Here is a 22847-nt window from a genome sequence, read left to right as displayed (position 1 = left end):
ATTAGTCAATAAATTAGTTTTTAATAAGGAGGATTAGAAATGTGAATATTATATCAAATTAGGATAGAGCTCATCGAAACGAGAATTTTGACACCAATTTCAAAGAAAACGGTCCAAAATTAGACCAAACAGACCGAACCGATTAAACCGGGCCCAAATCGGACCGTGGGCCCAATCGGGCCAGCCTTTAAAAAGGACCCACGTCCTCATCTTCCCCATTTCAGCAACGTTGAAGTTGCAGGGGAGAGGAGGGAAAGGAATCATGTAACCCTACGGTGAAATTCCAACTGACGTAACTCCTCCGTCCGAGCTCCGATCGCGGTACCGTTTGTGGCCACGCGTTCACCGCGTCGAACTCTACATTTCTACCAGAATAATTTCATAGGTAACTCATTATTTTATACTCAGCCTTCATTTTTCCCAATTTTCAAATTTTAAGTGGGAATGTTGAATTTCTTTGATTTCTGATGTTTTAGGATCCAATTAGCTTGAGGGAAACGTTCACTCTTGCTTATGTGAAGCTTGGGTAAGGTGAGGATACGATAATTCTATTTTATTTTCTTTGAATTTGAGCTTTGAGTATTAAATTGGATATATGTGTGTTATAAATGTGTATTAGGTTGTGAATAAATAATTGAAGCTTGAAATTGTGAATACTGGAACTTGGAAGAAGCAGATTAGTTGAGGTTTTGAGGGCTGTGTTCTTTTAAGAAAATTGTCTTGGAACAATACTTGGGAATTGGCTAAGTTATGGTTTAGGTTTCTTGCATTTAATATATAATGTTCTGTGAAAACTTAGGCTAGACGACCATAGGATAGGTTGGAATGCAGGTGTATGTTTAATGTTTAGTAATTTGTCGATGAATATATTTGGTTGAAGTTTATTGGATAATTAGTTATTAATTTTGGATGGTGAATGTTGTTATGTTAATTTGGAGAGAATTATTGTTGAATATTATTGTTGATGAACATGGTTGGTTTGGTGCTTGTTGATTAACTAATAATTTGGTGAATTATTGATTTGAGGTATTTTGTGTTAGAAGCCTAGGATTAGTGAACTATGATCCTTAGTTGAATTTTGGTTGTTGGATTTGAATATTGTATGAGTATAATTGTTGATCTAAGGTAGATTTATTGTGGTGACTGTTATAATAATGAGGAAGGGTGTGTTGAATTAAAAAGAAAGCAGGTTTGGACCCGAAAAGGATGGTAAAGTCCGAGTTTTAGAGGAGGTGTTGCCAAAATTTTATAAAAATTAGAGATTTTGTTTATATGATTATCTAAAAAGATTTAGATTTAAAGGTTATATGGTTTGATTTAGAGTTATTAAGAAAAAGAGTATCTTTTAAGTTTGAAGTTTAATTCTTAGAAAAGAATGAATTATGTTTTGAATTGGAATTATTGATGGACGGAATGAGAGGTGTGATAATGAAGGATAAGGATTAAATATGTTTAATGTATGATGATGAATGAGATGCAATTGAGAATGATGTGGATGTTGATGAATTATAATTGAATTATTTATATGGCTTATGAATTTGAATGATCTGAGATACGAGATTCCTTGGATAAAGTGCCGTGGCTTGCCACCACGTGTACCAGGTAGAAAACTCGATACTCTGTTGACCCTACGACGTAAGTGTGACCGGGCACTATATAAATTCCCGGGAATGTTACCCCCATTGAGCAATATTAATTATTTGAGAAAAAGCTATGCATAGACTCTTGGGGATGCACGTCGGGGGACAATATAAGGACAATTCAGACTTTTTCGGGTTGGCTGGATAACCGACAGATGAGCCTCATCAGCCATAGGACAGGCATGCATCATATGCATATTACTTGAATTACTTGCTTGTGTATTAACTGGGTGTGCCTAAATGTACTTGCCATGCTAAATGTATATTTGTTATCTGCAGTACTTGTAACCTTCTTGTGCTTGCCTTTGTCTGTTTAGTTGTCTGTGAAAATGCATGATGGAGTTGGAGGTAAGGAGGAATGGCAGAATGATATTTAGATTTAAAGTTAAGTTAAGTTAGGTTTAAATATCCTTAGCAAACCACCTTTTATGGCTTCTGTTTAATACTTTAAGCTCTACAATCTAAGTGTCGACGTTCTAGGATTGCCTCTGGCATTCCCAGAACCTTATATATTATGTGTGTGGCACCTTTATCATACTGAGAACCTCCGGTTCTCATTCCATACTATGTTGTTATTTTTCAGATGCAGGTCGAGAGGCATCTCGTTAGGCGTCTGGACTCTTGAAGCGGAGTGGTTACTGGGTTATTTTGTTATGCTATGATGTATATATATGTACTTAGCTTACTCTCCACATAACGTATTCTTTTTGATCCTCCTAGAAGTGTTTGGAGAGGCAGGATTTTGTTTTTGTACATTTGGGTTTTGGATATGTATATATATGTATATATGTGTGTATATTCTCCGGTCAGTCTTGACTTTGCAGGCTGAGTTAGGAGCTCGTTATTTTGTATCTTTGACTCTCTGTTCCCGTTTTGGGTTACTTTACACTTGACAGCTGTAGCTTTTGTAGCACGCAAGTTAACTCATTTCTCGAGTGTTGCGCTTTTATATTCGCAATTTTTTTATTTCCTCTATTCTTCAAGGCTCCTAGCATATTATAATTCTTCTGCTATTATATGTACTCATTTTATTTTAGAGGTCGTAATACCACACCACCTCTGTTTTACGACTTAAGCGTAAAGCTTAATGTGGTAGGATGTTACATATAATGTACAATAAATTAATAAATGCAAATTTCATATTCATCGATACCCATTCAATTTAACGATAGGCTCACCTAATTTTTCTTTCCCTAAAAAAATTTAATTTAACTGTATTTTGTATAATTCAATTCTTATATTTTGTTTTCTGAAATATAGCATATTTTTTAATTTTTAATAAAAAAATCATCCTATTACATGCTTATTTGACAATGATCTTTTTCTTCAATTAACATGATTTTTTTATTGAAAAATATTAAAAAATTATCAAAATTTATTATTTTTAGTTATTAGTTAGTCATCAATATTTAAAAATATGGAATAAAATATATTATTAAATTATTAAACTAAAGAAATTGAATTAATGACTAAATGATAACTAAAAATAAATTCTGATGACTTTCTAATATTTTTTTATCTTATTAAAATTATTTTCTTCAATTATTTGAAAAAAAAATATATGGTTAAGTCTATTTTTAAGAAAGACATATGTAGAAAGCTAACAAGAGCTAACAAATTTTCAGATCGGCTGAATATGAAAAATGGCTTCGCCAAGCTTTCGGGGCATATGGATAGAAAAGATAATGTATAAGTTTAAATACTTGCCAACTACTTACCCGGTCTGAAGCTTACGGTGAGCTCCTAGTTTTCATGTACATTGAAGGCAAATTACTAAGATCTTGACCATTCACATTATTTATATTATATCTCAATGAGTAGAGATAAATGAAATATCATATTCTGTTCCGTACATTGACATATGAGGACCGCTTCCTATAGGATATTCTTTAGTGGCTACAAAAATGAGTTTTGACTTTTGAGTACATATCTATAGTTATTAGAAACGGAATTTAGTTAACCAAGTTGAGTTGTCTAGTGATTAGTTTATTAGTCCATTTAAATAAGTGACAGGAGTTTGAATTTCGTCTACTACATGCGATGGATTAGTTCTTGGCCTCTCGGATTAGGAGATATCGTAAAAAAAAAAAACGGATTTTAGTTTTATATTAAGGTTATTTATTTATACATTGTTTGGATAAGAAGAGAAGACAATAAAAAATAGTTACCGCATAAAATGATGACATATTTACTTTTATTATAAAATAAAATATAAATATTTTTATTTATTATTTTAATTGCTTTTTGAAATATTATAAAAACTTATAAATTCATACAACAAACAACCACATTAAGGACATTTACGAAGCTCTTTAATACAGTTTCATTTGATTCAGTTTTTTCGTTACTGACTAGAGTAAAAAAAATTTAAGACATTTTCCATAGAAACCAAGGTTCCACAAATCCACACTATATACATAATAGAAGATTCAAGCAAGGACCTATTCTTATGGTGTCTCTCCTCTCTGGTGACTCTGATTTTATCAATATTAGGAATGACCTTAAACACATTCTCAGCAAGGTTTATGTCATATCTCTCCAGTTTATTTCGCTTTCTCTCGAATTCAAACGTTGAATCCTGAAATTATAGCACAATAACTCTGAAACCCTAAGCATACCACGATAAATAAAATTACAAGATATATAAAAAAAATAAATCAAAGATAAAATTTGATAATAAATAGTAATAATTGACTTGAGTCATATCCTTTCCATGCACTCTTCGATATGCCTTGGTCCATTTGACCTTACGAGGGTTCCTCTTCATTTTAAAATTCTTATGGCATTTAGACCTACAAAATCGAAAAATCTGCGCAACAAAACGAGGAGTTAACTTATGGTTTTTCTAGTGAATTGATTGTATAAGAAATTCATAGAATTGAAACTTTGACTTTGCACCTTGGCATCATTACGAACGAACTGGATTCTATGACCAGGATATACGGTTGAGGAACAAAACCAACACTTTTCCAAGAACTTCATAAAGGAGAAAGACGCAGCGTTTGCCCAGTTGAGTGGTTTAGCCTTCTTTCTCCTTTAGGTTCTTTAAATTTTGTGAGTGGCTAGCTACCGAGATCAATGCAGTCAATTATTGTTAGAGTTTTGTCGTTTTTGTGTGCTTCAGAGGGGAGGGGGCACGAATGATATTAGAAGAAGACGAAGAACATATTGATTTTTTATTTTTTTATAAGTTTTCCTTTGCTTCTGAGGGGATGAATAATTAAGGGAATTGGAGAAGACGAAGAACCATTGATTTTTGTTTTTTTAAATATGTTTTTGTTTAAATTAATTGAAACTATAAAATTAGGATTAATTGAATTCTAAAATTTGATTGATTTAAAAGGGTATTTTTGTCTATCAAATAAAGTAAGGATGTTTAAGATTTTTTATAAAATTAAATAAAAAATATAATGTTATTTTTATTTAATTAAAAGGGTATATTAGTAAAAGTGGTGATATAATATATATTTAAAAAAATTAAATGCTGATGTGGAAAATAAATTCCACGTGACTTGTTACTACTTGTCCATATTTTAAACATATCGATACGTATGAATTTATTATCGTACCATAGCAAACACCTTTATACATAATTTGTTAAAAAAAATTAAGAGGGAGGCAGGGAGCATTGCCCCTCTTCCTTTACACGAGAATTTTTCTTTGTTTATACATTTTAATTTACATATTTTTAAATAAATAATTAACTATTAAAATAATTAAATTTAACATAATAAAATAATCAAATAATAAATAAATAATTAACTATTTTATAGTACTATAATAAAATTTTTTATGAAAATTAAATAATATTTATATATACAATAACTAATTTTTTTATATACATTACATAATTATTGTTGTGAGAGTCGTTCAAAAAAAAAAGAAGAAAAATAACGTTAGTGCAGCTCAGCCAAGACCTATCACATATGACGGCTAGAAAAAATGGCTTTTAAAATTTGTTTACGAGGACAAGCGGATAACTTCAATCATATAAAACTTGTTAAAGGAAAAAACGGTCGTATGTTTACATGCACCACTCAAGCTTGTTTATCTGTATTTTATTTGGCAAATCTGAACCTTGTATTTTTTTTATTATTATATCTAAATGGTTAACATTGTTGGAATATCATATTTCAAAAAGAATCGATATACGTGAACATCTTCCTATATTAATAGTAGACGTTGCTTATAAAGTATAAATCATTTTAAATTGGATAGTCTGATTACAATTTCATTTTTTTTAATAACACAAATCAAACGATACAATTTATATTTCATAAATAAAAAATATTTCATACAAAAAAATCGAACAGTGTGATTTCACTTACCAAAAATTTTAACGTTACCTATGCTTCCATTTTTCACAACAAAAAAAACTGGACATGGTTTCTCTTTCCTCTAAGTTTAAAAACAAGAGCCGTCACAACCACTGTATAACACCCCTCAATTCCATGACCTAGCATAACACACACCATTCTCTTATCCAAAAAATGAGCCTAAATCAATGTGTTATAAACTTTTACTAATTTAATTAATTAATTTGAGCTAGTCATAATATTTTGACTGAGCTTTTTATTGTGTGTCTCTGTCTCCTTCAGACTTGAGGTTTCACATTTTCGTCAGACTCACTCAATAGTGTTCAACAATGGACGAAGCTGAATTTCAACGCCTTCTCCAACTCTTCCCCGTTGTTCGTTCTCGCGATTACTGTGTACTCTCTCTTTCTCTCTCCCCTCTTGTGATTCTTTTTTACATGAATTTTTAGGGTTTATGCTTTTGTAATATCTCCGTCTCATTGATTTTTTTTTTTAATCCATGTTGCGCTGCATAATCAATCTCACTTCGCTTTTAGCTCAATGATTCGATTTTTCGGTGAGTCATTTCGTGATTTTCGATTGTTTGCTTGCTGCTTCTATCTAATGCAGTGATATGCCCTTTTGCCTTTTACTTAGGTTTTAAGAGAGTTTTGGAATTCGAAGTATTCGTAGTGTGTGACTAGTTTGTAAATTTGAGGCGGATGCTATGGTTTTTATTTTTTATTTATTTATTTTTTGTTCTCTGTTTTGGTAAAACATGGTTGTCCACAAAGAATAGGTGGGGTGTAGGGTGGGATCTTAAGAAGGCCCTAAACATGAATTGAGTGATTTGATTATTATAAGAAACATGACATATTTACCGGGGTAAAGAGGGGGAATTCAATATTAGTTAATGCAAAAGAGATTTAATGAGATAACAATGCAGCCAGTTTGAACTTTTAAGTTCAACTAGACACTAGACTAGAGGCTTTATATATCTGAGGTTGATGAGTGGAGAATTCACACGTATGGTGTTCGGTGTTCCCTTTCCGGCAACTTTCTGCTTGACCTTATTTTAGAAGTAAATCCGCCTTTCTGATCCGTCTGGATCACGGAGATCAACCAGCTGATGCTAGGAGGATTTGTCCAGGCAGTTGCATTGCAAAACGGTTAATGTTATGCTGTTATTTGATTTCACTTTGATTTATATCAGATGATGTTATTGGAAAAATCACCATTGTTTTCTCCATTCCGTTATGTTATATGTGAGAGTGAGACATTGGCACTTTGGCAGTATCTTGGGTTGTTTTTTTTCATCTTCCTTAAAATCTTTTTACATATTTGAATGGTTAGCATATTATATTATTTCATGATTCCCAAAGTATATCGAGGAACTTGATGGCCTAGAACCCAATTTCGATATTATAGCTTAAATATATAACGTACTAAGCCCATTCTATATTTGAGAATGTATTCAGCTAACAAATTGAAACCTGTTAAATTTCAGGCCAAACAAACATCATCTAGGCGGTTGTCCGGACAAGCTTCTGGATGTGCAAAGGATGAGGTAATAGTGCTGGAGCTGCTGTGTGCATTGTTGACTTCTTTTGAACATGTATGGCATGGCTGCTAACTTATTTGGCGCTGCAGCATAGGGAATGGCAAGATGCATGGGATGAAAGGGATATAAATTTCGAGAACCGAGGAAATGACCCACGTGAGTATCACATATAATCTTTGTTATTGAACAAATTTAACCTCTCTATCATCTTTGTAATATTTTGGTCAACTTTAACTGTCTAGAATGAGCATCAAAGTTCATTGAATTGTTTCTGTAATACTTGTAAATTATAACAATCTACTGTGTTATGCTTTTGAAATTTTTGTCCTTCTTATGTGAATTCTTTAAACCTACAGATTCATTTTGGAGCAAGCTGAAGTTAGAGGCTGCCAAGAAGGTAATAAGAAATATACCTGTTTGCAATTAGCCAATTATATGCATGCCTATTCTCTCTCCACACACAAAAAGTAGAATTAGCATTCCTGTCAAAATTGTAATTTGTAAAAAAGGAAGAATAATGTAATATTTTTATTGAGGACTTTCTTTTGAGCCGTGATTTAAATCCCTCCTCACTTTTCAATACATACAAAAACACTCTCAAGTTTGAAGCTGGTTATACAAACTTCTAAGTGAGCTGTTTTGGATAAGCTGAGGCCTTGCGTAGCAACCGTGAGCTAGTATACTTGTTTTCCTTCCTCAATTGAAAATTTCATTTTTTGGTTGGCTTTATTTTTATTGATTTTGTACAGAGAGGAGAGAACGTGTTTCTAACCTAATGTGATAAGGCTTTTTTGTTGTTGTAGTAGTAGAGAAACATTCTAATCAACATTTCTACACGTGACCTATATTCAGTTTTCAGCTTTCTCTTTTCTTAGAGTGAAATCTCACCCCGGCCCTTAACAATTTCACTAAATCAATCTCATCGCGACCCCTATCCATTACTTCCGTCAGATATTCTGGCCCTTCCGTGAAAGTCTCTTTCAATAGGAGGAGTATAATCCCAACCCGGCCTCTAATCATCACCAACATCTACCACCATTCTTTACATTCTCTCTTTCTCCTCTCAACCATTTTTAGCTACCATCATCACCAACATTCACCACCACCATTCTTTACATTCTCTCTTTCTCCTCTCAACCATTTTTTAGCTACCATCATCACCAACATTCACCACCAGTCTCTGTTTTAGCTGCACCACCACTGCCATCATTCTTCTTCTTTTTGACCGAACCAAAACCACGAAGCCATTTTTCTCCTCCTACTTCTCTGTTCACCATCGAAAGTCCCGCGTCGCCACGGCTACCCTCTCTCCCTTTTTCTTCTCCTTATCCTCACAATCCCTCTCTCATCTATAATATGGATGGTGGTGTTTCATAGAACTTGTTTATGTCATTTTCCAATGACTGTTAAACAAGTTGAGACTCATCTTTTCGGTTCAAATGTTCGAAACAGGTTGGTCCAGAAGAGGCCGAGAGATTTTGCAAGGCTTTCCAACAAGTTCACGAGAAACTGGTATGTGTAATACTAGTTGTTTCATTTAAGCTTGTATTTCTTATGTATATTACTTTGTAGGAGTTGGCGAAACATGTTAGAAACCAAATAATTTTGTTCTCATAAAGCTCCTCTGTATAATTCTCTTTTATAGATTCAGAAAATAATTTTGTGAATTATGTCTATAGTGACTTTAGAAAATTATTATAATGCATGTTTTGCAACAAATATAGATAGAAAATAATTCAATCTCTCCAATGAAGTTTCAGAGAAAATAAAACAAAATAAAATATGTTCTCTATTTTGGTTTCTATTATTATTAATTTTTTATGGTTCATTTTATTAGGTCTATGAAGAGTTGAATTCAGATGCTGGCAGAAGCTTCATAAACTCTTCGTAGAGTTCAAAAGAAGAATTAGATACATGCTTTACTCCTCTTGAATTATGATTCAACAATCATCCATTGTAATTTTATTGTACTTTGTCAAAGTATTTGAATATTTAATTACATGTGACATCTATATTAGTTATTTACTATTTATTTATTTATTTATTTATTTATTTTAATCTTTTAATTATTCCAAGTCTAGTTGAAGGTTACATTTGCATTTTTATTTATTTATCACTATTCTCTCTTTTCTTTCTTTTACCATGTTATTTAATTTCCTAGCGTCATTTGGTTTGTTTCCAACTTTCCATTTTGTTCCTTCCAAAAATCATAAAATTGGCGTGTGTTGTGTGTTTGTGTGATAGAGTTATAACGTTACTCTCACAAGATTAACATGACAATAAATTAAAATGTCTATGGAGTGTAGTGCCCTTAAAATTCTTCTCAAGGTGGTTATTCTAATGAAAATTTTATGATTGTTATCATGTAAAATATTTTATTTAAATATTGAATGATAAATTATAGAATTTAATTTTTATATGTTATAAAAGTGTTATTTTTATTTAAAATGTGGTTAAACAAATAAATCATATTTTTTAACAATTTTTTCACATCTTTATTAGAATAGTTACCTCTCCTAAATATGATAGGAAAAATTTCAGGTATGGAGGTCACTTTATTGGCATTCCGAAATGCCACGCCTATGTACCGTTGAGATATTATTAAAATGTGAATGGACCTGATCGAGTGGGTGGAAGCATAGGTGCACCATAGAAAAAATGTAGTCTTGTGTGGATGTGAACTGGTTACTCGAGTATTCAAAAAGGAGGAACCTTAATTTACCTAAAAAAAAAAGTGCAACTTCTTAAGGAGACATGGAGGAGACGTGGCTATTGGCTATTGTTGTTGAGCTGAGCTTTTTTTTTTGGACAGTGTTTTTTTCATAGGATTTGAACTTGAATGTAGTTGTTAATGAGGCATTTGTTATGCCACTCAACTAAGCCTTCAACTACTTTTTTTTTTACAGGTTGAGCTGAACTTTGTGTCAGCCGTTCAGTGTAGCGGGCCAAGATATGTTTCTTGTATGGCCCAAATATAATGTTGTGGAAGGAGGTGTTGGGCTTGTTATTGCCTGGGCCAACAATTATAAGTGATATCCTTTGTTTTTTATTACGGTGGATCATATGAGCAACTGATTTGAAAAGAATTATTTATGTAATTGCTTTTCTTTCACCAAAAAACATGTTATTGTGGTGGTCATTTGCAAATAATTTAGAATGCACATTAAAAATTGAACTTGTTATCTCATACCCAATCTGCTTTTAAATCACTATAAATAGAATTAGCAAGCATACAGCAATTAGATAAATAGAAAAAAAAAAACACCAGTTTTCTAGAATTTAACCACACCCATTGTCATCATGGGTGGCAACCTATAAAACACGGATATTTTGTTGAGTTATCATGTCTGTCAGACATTTTTCGAATACGACACTCTCTAATATGTATATCTGCTGTGTTTAACTCTGTCTTAATAAAAAATAAAAAATTCTTTTCTGAACACGCTTAGACACACCTAAATACCATCACGTGTCAGCGTGTACAATATTATTCTTAACATATATTCTTAAAATAAATTTAAAAATAGTTTAATATTATTTATTAAAACAAAAAAAAATATTTTAAATACTTTATATAATTAAAATAAGACATTAAAAATAATTAAAAATATTAATTTATATTTTAATATCAATAAAATATCAAAATATCATTATGATTTATTTAAAAGATACTTTATATTTTATATGTATGCGTGTTCTCGTATTATTTTATAGGTGCCAACAAATACCAATCTTTTGCCTTTTTTTTATTCTAATTATTATGACTTTTTTCAATCTTAGCATTCTGCATGTGATGGCTCGTCCACTTAGTTAATAATAATTTAAGGTTGCATAATTCGGGTGAAATGCCAATGGGGTGAGTTCCTAGATTCATCATCATCAAGCTCAATCAATAATGCTAATGAAGGTCACAAATATGACAATAATGTTTTTCGAACTTTAGAGGAAGTTATGGAGTCTGGTCCTAGCGGTGGAGGAAAGAGAAACTGATGTCAGAGCAGCTGACAACCTATCGCCGACCAAAATATATTAAACTCATGTGCCACTTTCGTTGTGCTTCTGTACACGTCCAAACCAGAGTTTCACAAAATACACTTCACACCAGCTTCACTCAGCTTCTTTGACATCACTCTCAACCGGAACACACAGCATCCTGGCGATTCATGCTAGAAAGGTCACGTCGCCTCTAGCATTTCTCCTACTTCACCTTAGCAAAATTACCTAAACCTTTTTTGGAGTTAAATCTTACGGTGGTTCCTGAAGTTGCACTTGAGTCTCAAAATGGTCCTTGAAATTAATAGTTACTCAATTTCATTTTTGAATTTGCACTCCGAGACTCATACTAATTCCTAAAACACTTTTCATTCATCGAAACATTAAAACAACGTCGTTTTGTATTAAAAAAAAAAACTAAAGCCTCCCCCTACGGCCCTCCTCCTTTCCTTTTTTCTTTTTCTTCTTTCCTCCTTATTCTTTGTTTTTTGGCTTCTCTGTTGCGGACCATCGGTGCAAACCACAGGACCATCGAAGCCAGCCCCTTTTCTCCACAAGCTCGCTGCCGGCTGCCATCACCCTAGTGCTGCCATTGAACCTAGACCGCCGTGACGTCTCTGGTGCGCGAAATTGTGAACAATACTTTTCACAATTCTCATAATCCCCGGTCATGAACCCCAAAAACTTGGTGTTCAATACCATGGTATTAACACAACTTCGCACAACTAACCAGCAAGTGCACTGGGTCGTCCAAGTAATAAACCTTACGCGAGTAAGGGTCGATCCCACGGAGATTGTTAGTATGAAGCAAGCTATGGTCATCTTATAAATCTTAGTCAGGCAAACTCAAATGGATATAGTGATAGACGCATAAAACACAAAGATAAAGATAGAGGTACTTATGTAATTCATTGGTAGGAACTTCAGATAAGCGCATGAAGATGCCTTCCCTTCCGTCTCTCTGCTTTCCTACTGTCTTCATCCAATCCTTCTTACTCCTTTCCATGGCAAGCTTATGCAAGGGTTTCACCGTTGTCAGTGGCTACCTCCCATCCTCTCAGTGAAAATGTTCCTATGCTCTGTCACAGCATGGCTAATTATCTGTCGGTTCTCGGTCAGGCCGGAATAGAATCCAGCGATTCTTTTGCGTCTGTCACTAACGCCCCGCCTGCTAGGAGTTTGAAGCACGTCACAGTCATTCAATCATTGAATCCTACTCAGAATACCACAGACAAGGTTAGACCTTCCGGATTCTCTTGAATGCCGCCATCAGTTCTAGCCTATACCACGAAGACTCTGATCTCACGGAATGGTTGGCTCGGTTGTCAGGCGAGCACTCGGTTGTCAGGCGATCAACCATGCATCGTGCAATCAGGAATCCAAGAGATATTCACCCAATCGAAGGTAGAACGGAGGTGGTTGTCAGTCACACGTTCATAGGTGAGAATGATGATGAGTGTCACGGATCATCACATTCATCAAGTTGAAGAACAAGTGATATCTTAGAACAAGAACAAGCGGAATTGAATAGAAGAACAATAGTAATTGCATTAATACTCGAGGTACAGCAGAGCTTCACACCTTAATCTATGGTGTGTAGAAACTCCACCGTTGAAAATACACAAGAACAAGAGTGATCATTGGCCTCGGCCCCAGCGAGGGAACCAGAAGAACCAAGATGAAAATACAATAGTAAAAGGTCCTACTTATAGAAAACTAGTAGCCTAAGGTTTACAGAAATGAGTAAATGACATAAAAATCCACTTCCGGGCCCACTTGGTGTGTGCTTGGGCTGAGCAATGAAGCATTTTCGTGCAGAGACTTCTCTTGGAGTTAAACGCCAGCTTTTATGCCAGTTTGGGCGTTTAACTCCCATTTTGGTGCCAGTTCCAGCGTTTAACGCTGGGATTTCTGAGGGTGACTTTGAACGCCAGTTTGGGCCATCAAATCTTGGGCAAAGTATGGACTATCATATATTGCTGAAAAGCTCAGGATGTCTACTTTCCAACGCCGTTGAGAGCGCGCCAATTGGGCTTCTGTAGCTCCAGAAAATCCACTTCGAGTGTAGGGAGGTCAGAATCCAACAGCATCTGCAGTCCTTTTTAGTCTCTGAATCAGATTTTTGCTCAGGTCCCTCAATTTCAGCCAGAAAATACCTGAAATCACAGAAAAACACACAATCTCATAGTGAAGTCCAGAAAAGTGAATTTTAACTAAAAACTAATAAAAATATACTAAAAACTAACTAGATCATACTAAAAACATACTAAAAACAATGCCAAAAAGCGTACAAATTATCCGCTCATCACAACACCAAACTTAAATTGTTGCTTGTCCTCAAGCAACTGGAAATCAAACAAGATAAAAAGAAGAGAATATGCAATGAATTCCAAAAACATCTATGAAGATCAGTATCAATTAGATGAGCGGGGCTTTTAGCTTTTTGCCTCTGAACAGTTTTGGCATCTCACTCTATCCTTTGAAATTCAGAATGGTTGGCTTCTTTAGGAACTTAGAATCCAGATAGTGTTATTGATTCTCCTAGTAAAGTATGATGATTCTTGAACATAGCTACTTATTGAGTCTTGGCCGTGGCCCAAAGCACTCTGTCTTCCAGTATTACCACCGGATACATACATGCCACAGACACATAATTGGGTGAACCTTTTCAGATTGTGACTCAGCTTTGCTAGAGTCCCCAATTAGAGGTGTCCAGGGTTCTTAAGCACACTCTTTTTGCCTTGGATCACAACTTTATTTCTTTTTCTTTCTTTTTCTCCCCTTTTCTCTATTTTTTTCGATTTTTTTTTCATTGCTTTTTTCTTGCTTCAAGAATCATTTTTATGATTTTTCAGATCCTCAGTAACATGTCTCCTTTTTCATCATTCTTTCAAGAGCCAACATTCATGAACCACAAATTCAAGATACATATGCACTGTTTAAGCATACATTCAGAAGACAAAAATATTGCCACCACATCAAAATAATTAAACTGTTATAAAATTCAAAATTCATGCAATTCTTTTCTTTTTCAATTAAGAACATATTTTATTTAAGAGAGGTGATGGATTCATAGGACATTCATAACTTTAAGGCATAGACACTAATGATCACAAGACACAAACATAGATAAACATAAGCATAAAATTCGAAAAACAGAAGAATAAAGAACAAGGAAATCAAAGAACGGATCCACCTTAGTGATGGCGGCTCTTTCTTCCTCTTGAAGATCCTATGGAGTGCTTGAGCTCCTCAATGTCTCTTCCTTGTCTTTGTTGCTCCTCTCTCATGATTCTTTGATCTTCTCTAATTTCATGGAGGATGATGGAGTGTTCTTGATGCTCCACCCTTAGTTGTCCCATGTTGGAACTCAATTCTCCTAGGGAGGTATTTAGTTGCTCCCAATAGTTTTGTGGAGGAAAGTGCATCCCTTGAGGTATCTCAGGGATCTCATGATGAGTGGGGTCTCTTGTGTGCTCCATCCTCTTCTTAGTGATGGGCTTGTCCTCATCAATAGGAATGTCTCCCTCTATGTCAACTCCAACTGAATAACAGAGGTGACAAATGAGATGAGGGAAGGCTAACCTTGCCAAGGTAGAGGACTTGTCCGCCACCTTATAAAGTTCTTGAGCTATAACCTCATGAACTTCTATTTCTTCTCCAATCATGATGCTATGAATCATGATAGCCCGGTCTATGGTAACTTCGGACCGGTTGCTAGTGGGAATGATTGAGCGTTGGATAAACTCCAACCATCCTCTAGCCACGGGTTTGAGGTCATGCCTTCTCAATTGAACCGGCTTCCCTCTTGAATCTCTCTTCCATTGGGCGCCCTCTTCACATATGATTGTGAGGACTTGGTCCAACCTTTGATCAAAGTTGACCCTTCTAGTGTAAGGATGTTCATCTCCTTGCATCATGGGCAAGTTGAATGCCAACCTTACACTTTCCGGACTGGAATCCAAGTATTTCCCCCGAACCATAGTAAGATAATTCTTTGGATCCGGGTTCACACTTTGATCATGGTTCTTGGTGATCCATGCATTGGCATAGAACTCTTGAACCATCAAGATTCTGACTTGTTGAATGGGGTTGGTAAGAACTTCCCAACCTCTTCTTCGGATCTCATGTCGGATCTCCGGATATTCACCCTTTTTGAGTGAAAAAGGGACCTCGGGGATCACCTTCTTCAAGGCCACAACTTCATAGAAGTGGTCTTGATGCACCCTTGAGATGAATCTCTCCATCTCCCATGACTCGGAGGTGGAAGCTTTTGCCTTCCCTTTCCTCTTTCTAGAGGTTTCTCCGGCCTTGGATGCCATAAATGGTTATGGAAAAACAAAAAGCAATGCTTTTACCACACCAAACTTAAAAGGTTTGCTCGTCCTCGAGCAAAATAAGAAAGAAGAGAGTAGAAGAAGAAGAAATGAGGGGAAAGGGAATGACTTTTGTTTTCGGCCAAGAAGGGGAGAAGTGGTGTGTATGTTGTGTGAAAATGAAGGAGTGAAGGAGGGTTTATATAGGAGTGGGGGAAGGGTAGGGTTCGGTCAAGTGAGGGTGGGTTTGGGTGGGAAAGTGGTTTGAATTTGAATGGTGAAGTAGGTGAGGTTTTATGAAGGATGGATGTGAGTGGTGAAGAGAAAGATGGGATTTGATAGGTGAAGGGTTTTTGGGGAAGAGGTGTTGAGGTGATTGGTGAATGGGTGAAGAAGAGAGAGAGTGGTGGGGTAGGTGGGGATCCTGTGGGGTCCACAGATCCTGAGGTGTCAAGGAAAAGTCATCCCTGCACCAAATGGCAAGCAAAATCTCGTTTTGTGCCAATTCTGGTGTTAAACGCCGGGCTGGTGCCCATTTCTGGCGTTTAACGCCAGCTTCTTGCCCTTTTCTGGCGTTTAACGCCAGTCTGGTGCCTCTTTCTGGCGTTAAACGCCCAGAATGGTGCCAGACTGGGCGTTAAACGCCCATCTGCTAACCTCACTGGCGTTTAAACGCCAGTAGGTGTGTCCTCCAGGGTGTGCTGTTTTTCTTCCTATTTTTCATTCTGTTTTTGTTTTTTTCATTGATTTTGTGACTTCTCATGATCATCAACCTACAAAAAAAAGATAAAATAACAAAAGAAAATAGATAAAATATAACATTGGGTTGCCTCCCAACAAGCGCTTCTTTAATGTCATTAGCTTGACAGAGGACTCTCATGGAGCCTCAGAAATGCTCAGAGCCATGTTGGAACCTCCCAACACCAAACTTAGAGTTTGAATGTGGGGGTTCAACACCAAACTTAGAGTTTGGTTGTGGCCTCCCAACACCAAACTTAGAGTTTGAATGTGGGGGTTCTGTTTTTGAGAGAAGCTCTTCATGCTTCCTCTCCATGATGACAGAGGGATATCCTTGGGCCTTAAACACCAAGGATTCTTCATTCACTTGAATGATCAACTCTCCTCTATCAACATCAATCACAGCCTTTGCTGTGGCTAGGAAGGGTCTGCCAAGGATGATGGATTCATCCATGCACTTCCCAGTCTCTAGGACTATGAAATCAGTAGGGATGTAATGGTCTTCAACTTTAACCAAAACATCCTCTACAAGTCCATGGGCTTGTTTTCTTGAGTTGTCTGCCATCTCTAGTGAGATTTTTGCAGCTTGTACCTCAGAGATCCCTAACTTCTCCATTACAGAGGGAGGCATGAGGTTTACACTTGACCCTAAGTCACATAAGGCCTTCTTGAAGGTCATGGTGCCTATGGTACAAGGTATTGAAAACTTCCCGGGATCCTGTCTCTTTTGAGGTAATTTCTGCCTAGACAAGTCATCCAGTTCTTTGGTGAGCAAAGGGGGGTCATCCTCCCAAGTCTCATTTTCAAATAACTTGTCATTTAGCTTCATGATTGCTCCAAGGTATTTAGCCACTTGCTCTTCAGTGACATACTCATCCTCTTCAGAGGAAGAATACTCATCAGAGCTCATGAATGGCAGAAGTAAGTCCAATGGAATCTCTATGGTCTCAGTTTGAGCCTCAGATTCCCATGGTTCCTCATTAGAGAACTCATTGGAGGCCAGTGGACGCCCAGTGAGGCCTTCCTCAGTGGCGTTCACTGCCTCTTCCTCCTCTCCAAATTCGGCCATGTTGATGGCTTTGCACTCTCCTTTTGGATTTTCTTCTGTATTGCTTGGAAGAGTACTAGGAGGGAGTTCAGTAATTTTCTTGCTCAGCTGACCCACTTGTGCCTCCAAATTTCTAATGGAGGATCTTGTTTCAGTCATGAAACTTTGAGTGGTTTTGATCAGATCAGAGACCATGGTTGCTAAGTCAGAGGTATTCTGCTTAGAACTCTCTGTCTGTTGCTGAGAAGATGATGGAAAAGGCTTGCTATTGCTAAACCTGTTTCTTCCACCATTATTATTGTTGAAACCTTGTTGGGGTCTCTGTTGATCCTTCCATGAAAAATTTGGATGATTTCTCCATGAAGGATTATAGGTGTTTCCATAGGGTTCTCCCATGTAATTCACCTCTTCCATTGAATGGTTCTCAGGATCATAGGCTTCTTCCTCAGATGAAGCTTCTTTAGTACTGCTTGGTGCATTTTGCATTCCAGACAGACTTTGAGAAATCATATTGACTTGTTGAGTCAATATTTTGTTCTGAGCCAATATGGCATTCAGAGTGTCAATCTCAAGAACTCCTTTCTTCTGACTAGTCCCATTGTTCACAGGATTTCTTTCAGAAGTGTACATGAATTGGTTATTTGCAACCATTTCAATCAGCTCTTGAGCTTCTGTAGGCGTCTTCTTCAAGTGAAGAGATCCTCCAGTAGAGCTATCCAAAGACATCTTGGACAGTTCAGAGAGACCATCATAGAAAATACCTATGATGCTCCATTCAGAAAGCATATCAGAAGGACACTTTCTGATTAATTGTTTGTATCTTTCCCAAACTTCATAGAGGGATTCTCCTTCCTTCTGTCTGAAGGTTTGGACTTCCACTCTAAGCTTACTCAATTTTTGAGGTGGAAAGAACTTTGCCAAGAAGGCATTGACTAGCTTTTCCCAAGAGTCCAGGCTTTCTTTAGGTTGTGAGTCCAACCATGTTCTAGCTCTGTCTCTTATAGCAAAAGGGAATAACATAAGTCTGTAGACCTCAGGGTCAACCCCATTAGTCTTGACAGTGTCACAGATTTGCAAGAATTCAGCTAAAAACTGATGAGGATCTTCCAATGGAAGTCCATGGAACTTGCAATTCTGTTGCATTAGAGAAACTAATTGAGGCTTAAGCTCAAAGTTGTTTGCTCCAATGGCAGGGATAGAGATGCTTCTCCCATAGAAGTCGGGAGTAGGTGCAGTAAAGTCACCCAGCACCTTCCTTGCATTGTTGGCATTGTTGTTGTTTTCGGCTGCCATAGGTTCTTCTTCTTTGAAGAATTCGGTCAGGTCCTTTAAAGAGAGTTGTGCTTTGGCTTCTCTTAGCTTTCTCTTCAAGGTCCTTTCAGGTTCAGGGTCAGCCTCAACAAGAATGTTTTTGTCTTTGCTCCTACTCATAAGAAAGAGAAGGGAACAAGAAAATGTGGAATCCTCTATGTCACAGTATAGAGATTCCTTTAGGTGTCAGAGGAAAAGAAAAGTAGAAGACAGAAGTAGAAAATTCGAACTTATCAAAGAAGATGGAGTTCGAATTTTGCATTAAGGGATAGTGTTAGTCCATAAATAGAAGGATATGAGAAGAATGGAAGTAATTTTCGAAGATTAAGTAAAAGATTTTGAAAACATTTTTGAAAACATTACTTGATTTTCGAAAATGAAAGTGGGAAAGAGATCAAGTGATTTTTGAAAAAGATTTTGAAATTAGAAATCAAAAAGATTTGATTGAAAACTATTTTGAAAAAGATGTGGTTAAGAAGATATGATTGATTTAAAAAAAATGTGATTGAGAAGATATGATTTGAAAAACATTTTAAAAAGATTTGATTTTGAAAATTAAAAACTTGACTAACAAGAAAAGATATGATTCAAACATTAAACCTTTCTCAACAGAAAAGGCAACATACTTGAAATGTTGAATCAAATCATTAATTGATAGTAAGTATCTTTGAAAATGGAAAGAAATTGATTTTGAAAAAGATTTGATTGAAAAATTGATTTGAAAAAGATTTGATTTTGAAAAACTTTGAAAACTTGAAAAAAAATCTGATTTGAAAACAAAATCTTCCCCCTTTAGCCATCCTGGCGTTAAACGCCCAGAATGGTGCACATTCTGGCGTTTAACGCCGCACCATTCTGGGCGTTTAACGCCCAAAACTATACCTCTTTGGGCGTTAAACGCCCAACCAGGTACCCTGGCTGGCGTTTAAACGCCAGTCTGTCCTTCTTCACTGGGCGTTTTGAACGCCCAGCTTTTTCTGTGCAATTCCTCTGCTGAATGTTCTGAATCTTCAATTCTTCTGTATTATTGACTTGAAAAGACACAAATTACAAATATTTTTGGATTTTTAATAATAAGGATAAATCAAAATGCAATAAGAATCAAATAACAATGCATGCAAGACACTAAACTTAGCCGTTTGTATACCACTGACACTAACAAAATGAGAATGCATATGAGACACACAAAACACTCAAGTCAATTGAATTTAAAGATCAGAGCACGAAAATCATCAAGAACAACTTGAAGATCCTTAAGACACATGAATGGATGCATATAATTGACACCAAACTTAAAATGAAACACTAGACTCAGACAAGAAATATTTTTGGTTTTTATGATTTTTTGCAATTTTTTTTTTCGAAAATAAAGTGGAAAAAGGTATCAAAATTCTTAATGAGAATTCCAGGAATCATGCAATTTTTAGTCTAAAGCTTCAGTCTAAAGGAATTAGACATGGTCAGCCAAGCTTCAGCAGAACATTGCATTCAAGAGCTAAATTGATGAAGATCAATCAGCTTTGGTGATGATAAGAACATCACCTTGAAACACTAGAATTCATTCTTAAGAACTCTAAAGAAAAAAAAAATACCTAATCTAAGCAACAAGATGAACCGTCAGTTGTCCAAACTCAACAATCCCCGGCAACGGCGCCAAAAACTTGGTGCGCGAAATTGTGAACAATACTTTTCACAATTCTCATAATCCCCGGTCATGAACCCCAAAAACTTGGTGTTCAATACCATGGCATTAACACAACTTCGCACAACTAACCAGCAAGTGCACTGGGTCGTCCAAGTAATAAACCTTACGCGAGTAAGGGTCGATCCCACGGAGATTGTTAGTATGAAGCAAGCTATGGTCATCTTGTAAATCTTAGTCAGGCAAACTCAAATGGATATAGTGATAAACGCATAAAACACAAAGATAAAGATAGAGGTACTTATGTAATTCATTGGTAAGAACTTCAGATAAGCGCATGAAGATGCCTTCCCTTCCGTCTCTCTACTTTCCTACTGTCTTCATCCAATCCTTCTTACTCCTTTCCATGGCAAGCTTATGCAAGGGTTTCACCGTTGTCAGTGGCTACCTCCCATCCTCTCAGTGAAAATGTTCCTATGCTCTGTCACAGCATGGCTAATCATCTGTCGGTTCTCGGTCAGGCCGGAATAGAATCCAGCGATTCTTTTGCGTCTGTCACTAACGCCCCGCCTGCTAGGAGTTTGAAGCACGTCACAGTCATTCAATCATTGAATCCTACTCAGAATACCACAGACAAGGTTAGACCTTCCGGATTCTCTTGAATGCCGCCATCAGTTCTAGCCTATACCACGAAGACTCTGATCTCACGGAATGGTTGGCTCGGTTGTCAGGCGAGCACTCGGTTGTCAGGCGATCAACCATGCATCGTGCAATCAGGAATCCAAGAGATATTCACCCAATCGAAGGTAGAACGGAGGTGGTTGTCAGTCACACGTTCATAGGTGAGAATGATGATGAGTGTCACGGATCATCACATTCATCAAGTTGAAGAACAAGTGATATCTTAGAACAAGAACAAGCGGAATTTAATAGAAGAACAATAGTAATTGCATTAATACTCGAGGTACAGCAGAGCTTCACACCTTAATCTATGGTGTGTAGAAACTCCACCATTGAAAATACACAAGAACAAGAGTGATCATTGGCCTCGGCCCCAGCGAGGGAACCAGAAGAACCAAGATGAAAATACAATAGTAAAAGGTCCTACTTATAGAAAACTAGTAGCCTAAGGTTTACAGAAATGAGTAAATGACATAAAAATCCACTTCCGGACCCACTTGGTGTGTGCTTGGGCTGAGCAATGAAGCATTTTCGTGCAGAGACTTCTCTTGGAGTTAAACGCCAGCTTTTATGCCAGTTTGGGCGTTTAACTCCCATTTTGGTGCCAGTTCCAGCGTTTAACGCTGGGATTTCTGAGGGTGACTTTGAACGCCAGTTTGGACCATCAAATCTTGGGCAAAGTATGGACTATCATATATTGCTGGAAAGCCCAGGATGTCTACTTTCCAACGCCATTGAGAGCGCGCCAATTGGGCTTCTGTAGCTCCAGAAAATCCACTTCGAGTGCAGGGAGGTCAGAATCTAACAGCATCTGCAGTCCTTTTTAGTCTCTGAATCAGATTTTTGCTCAGGTCCCTCAATTTCAGCCAGAAAATACCTAAAATCACAGAAAAACACACAATCTCATAGTGAAGTCCAGAAAAGTGAATTTTAACTAAAAACTAATAAAAATATACTAAAAACTAACTAGATCATACTAAAAACATACTAAAAATAATGCCAAAAAGCGTACAAATTATCCGCTCATCAGTCTCCCTCTATCGTTCCTTCCTAAACTGCCAGCCGCTAGCAACCCCAGAGACCACCTCACGACCCCTTCTTCTTCCCTCCTCCTCCTATTCGTCTTCTCCTTATTTTTGTCCTGCCTTTCGCACAAGACCAGCCACCGCTGCCACCACCCTACGCCGCTGGCCCGTACCTTCTCTTCGTCCTCATCATCAATCAAAGATGCAGAGACAGTGGTTGTGATTTGTTGTTTTTCAACAAATTCACAATTGTCTTTTGTTGGTATGTTTTTGGGGGGTTAGATCTGTTAGCGTGCTTTTCAAATTCTAATTTTTATTCATCTTTGTTGCTGTAAGCGAAGGAGAAGGGAAAGGGTCTCAGGTTGGAGAAGGGAGAAGGGAAAAGGAAATGAAATGAGGGAGGGGAAGGGAAAGAACCTCAAGTTGGGGAAGGGAAAGGGAAAGGAGAAGGGGGAGGGGAACCTCGGGTTAGGAAAGGAGAAGGGAAAAGGGAGGGTGTTTTTCTTTTTTTTTTTTTAAATAAATCAAAACGACGTCATTCTCAAGATTTCGATGAAAGGAAAGCGTCTTAGGGACTAATATGAGTCTCGGAGTGCA

The 22847-nt window shown here is 36.6% G+C and overlaps 2 protein-coding genes, 1 long non-coding RNA gene and 1 other non-coding gene across 4 annotated transcripts; 3 read left to right on the top strand and 1 right to left on the bottom strand.

Moving 5' to 3' along the window:
- Window positions 1-217: 217 nt before the first annotated feature.
- LOC140174476 (uncharacterized) lies at window positions 218-2614 on the top strand. The gene is made up of 3 exons (XR_011863822.1): window positions 218-385; window positions 477-531; window positions 2224-2614. It is a non-coding gene; the product is annotated as an uncharacterized lncRNA (long non-coding RNA).
- A 1370-nt stretch (window positions 2615-3984) lies between these two features.
- LOC112701282 (probable ribosome biogenesis protein RLP24) lies at window positions 3985-4679 on the bottom strand. Its single transcript, XM_025752060.2, has 3 exons — window positions 4539-4679; window positions 4336-4449; window positions 3985-4218 (listed from the first exon to the last, which is right to left on the bottom strand). The coding sequence occupies exons 1-3, from the start codon at window positions 4620-4622 to the stop codon at window positions 3985-3987; spliced, it is 432 nt and encodes a 143-aa protein (XP_025607845.1). The 5' UTR covers window positions 4623-4679.
- Window positions 4680-5859: 1180 nt separating this feature from the next.
- Window positions 5860-9571, top strand: LOC112702793 (uncharacterized). Its single transcript, XM_025753970.3, has 6 exons — window positions 5860-6351; window positions 7443-7502; window positions 7586-7652; window positions 7853-7893; window positions 8949-9008; window positions 9334-9571. Exons 1-6 carry the CDS (start codon window positions 6286-6288, stop codon window positions 9385-9387), a joined length of 348 nt encoding a protein of 115 aa, XP_025609755.1. The 5' UTR covers window positions 5860-6285; the 3' UTR covers window positions 9388-9571.
- An 8800-nt stretch (window positions 9572-18371) lies between these two features.
- LOC112704212 (small nucleolar RNA R71) lies at window positions 18372-18479 on the top strand. Its single transcript, XR_003154848.1, has one exon. It is a non-coding gene; the product is annotated as a small nucleolar RNA R71 (small nucleolar RNA).
- The last annotated feature ends 4368 nt before the right edge of the window (window positions 18480-22847 follow it).

Source organism: Arachis hypogaea, chromosome 7 (genome assembly GCF_003086295.3).
Source record: "Arachis hypogaea cultivar Tifrunner chromosome 7, arahy.Tifrunner.gnm2.J5K5, whole genome shotgun sequence".
NCBI classification, from domain to species: Eukaryota; Viridiplantae; Streptophyta; class Magnoliopsida; order Fabales; family Fabaceae; genus Arachis; species Arachis hypogaea.
The sequence above is the reverse complement of the archived record's forward strand: the minus strand, read 5'-3'. Positions and strand labels throughout refer to the sequence as shown.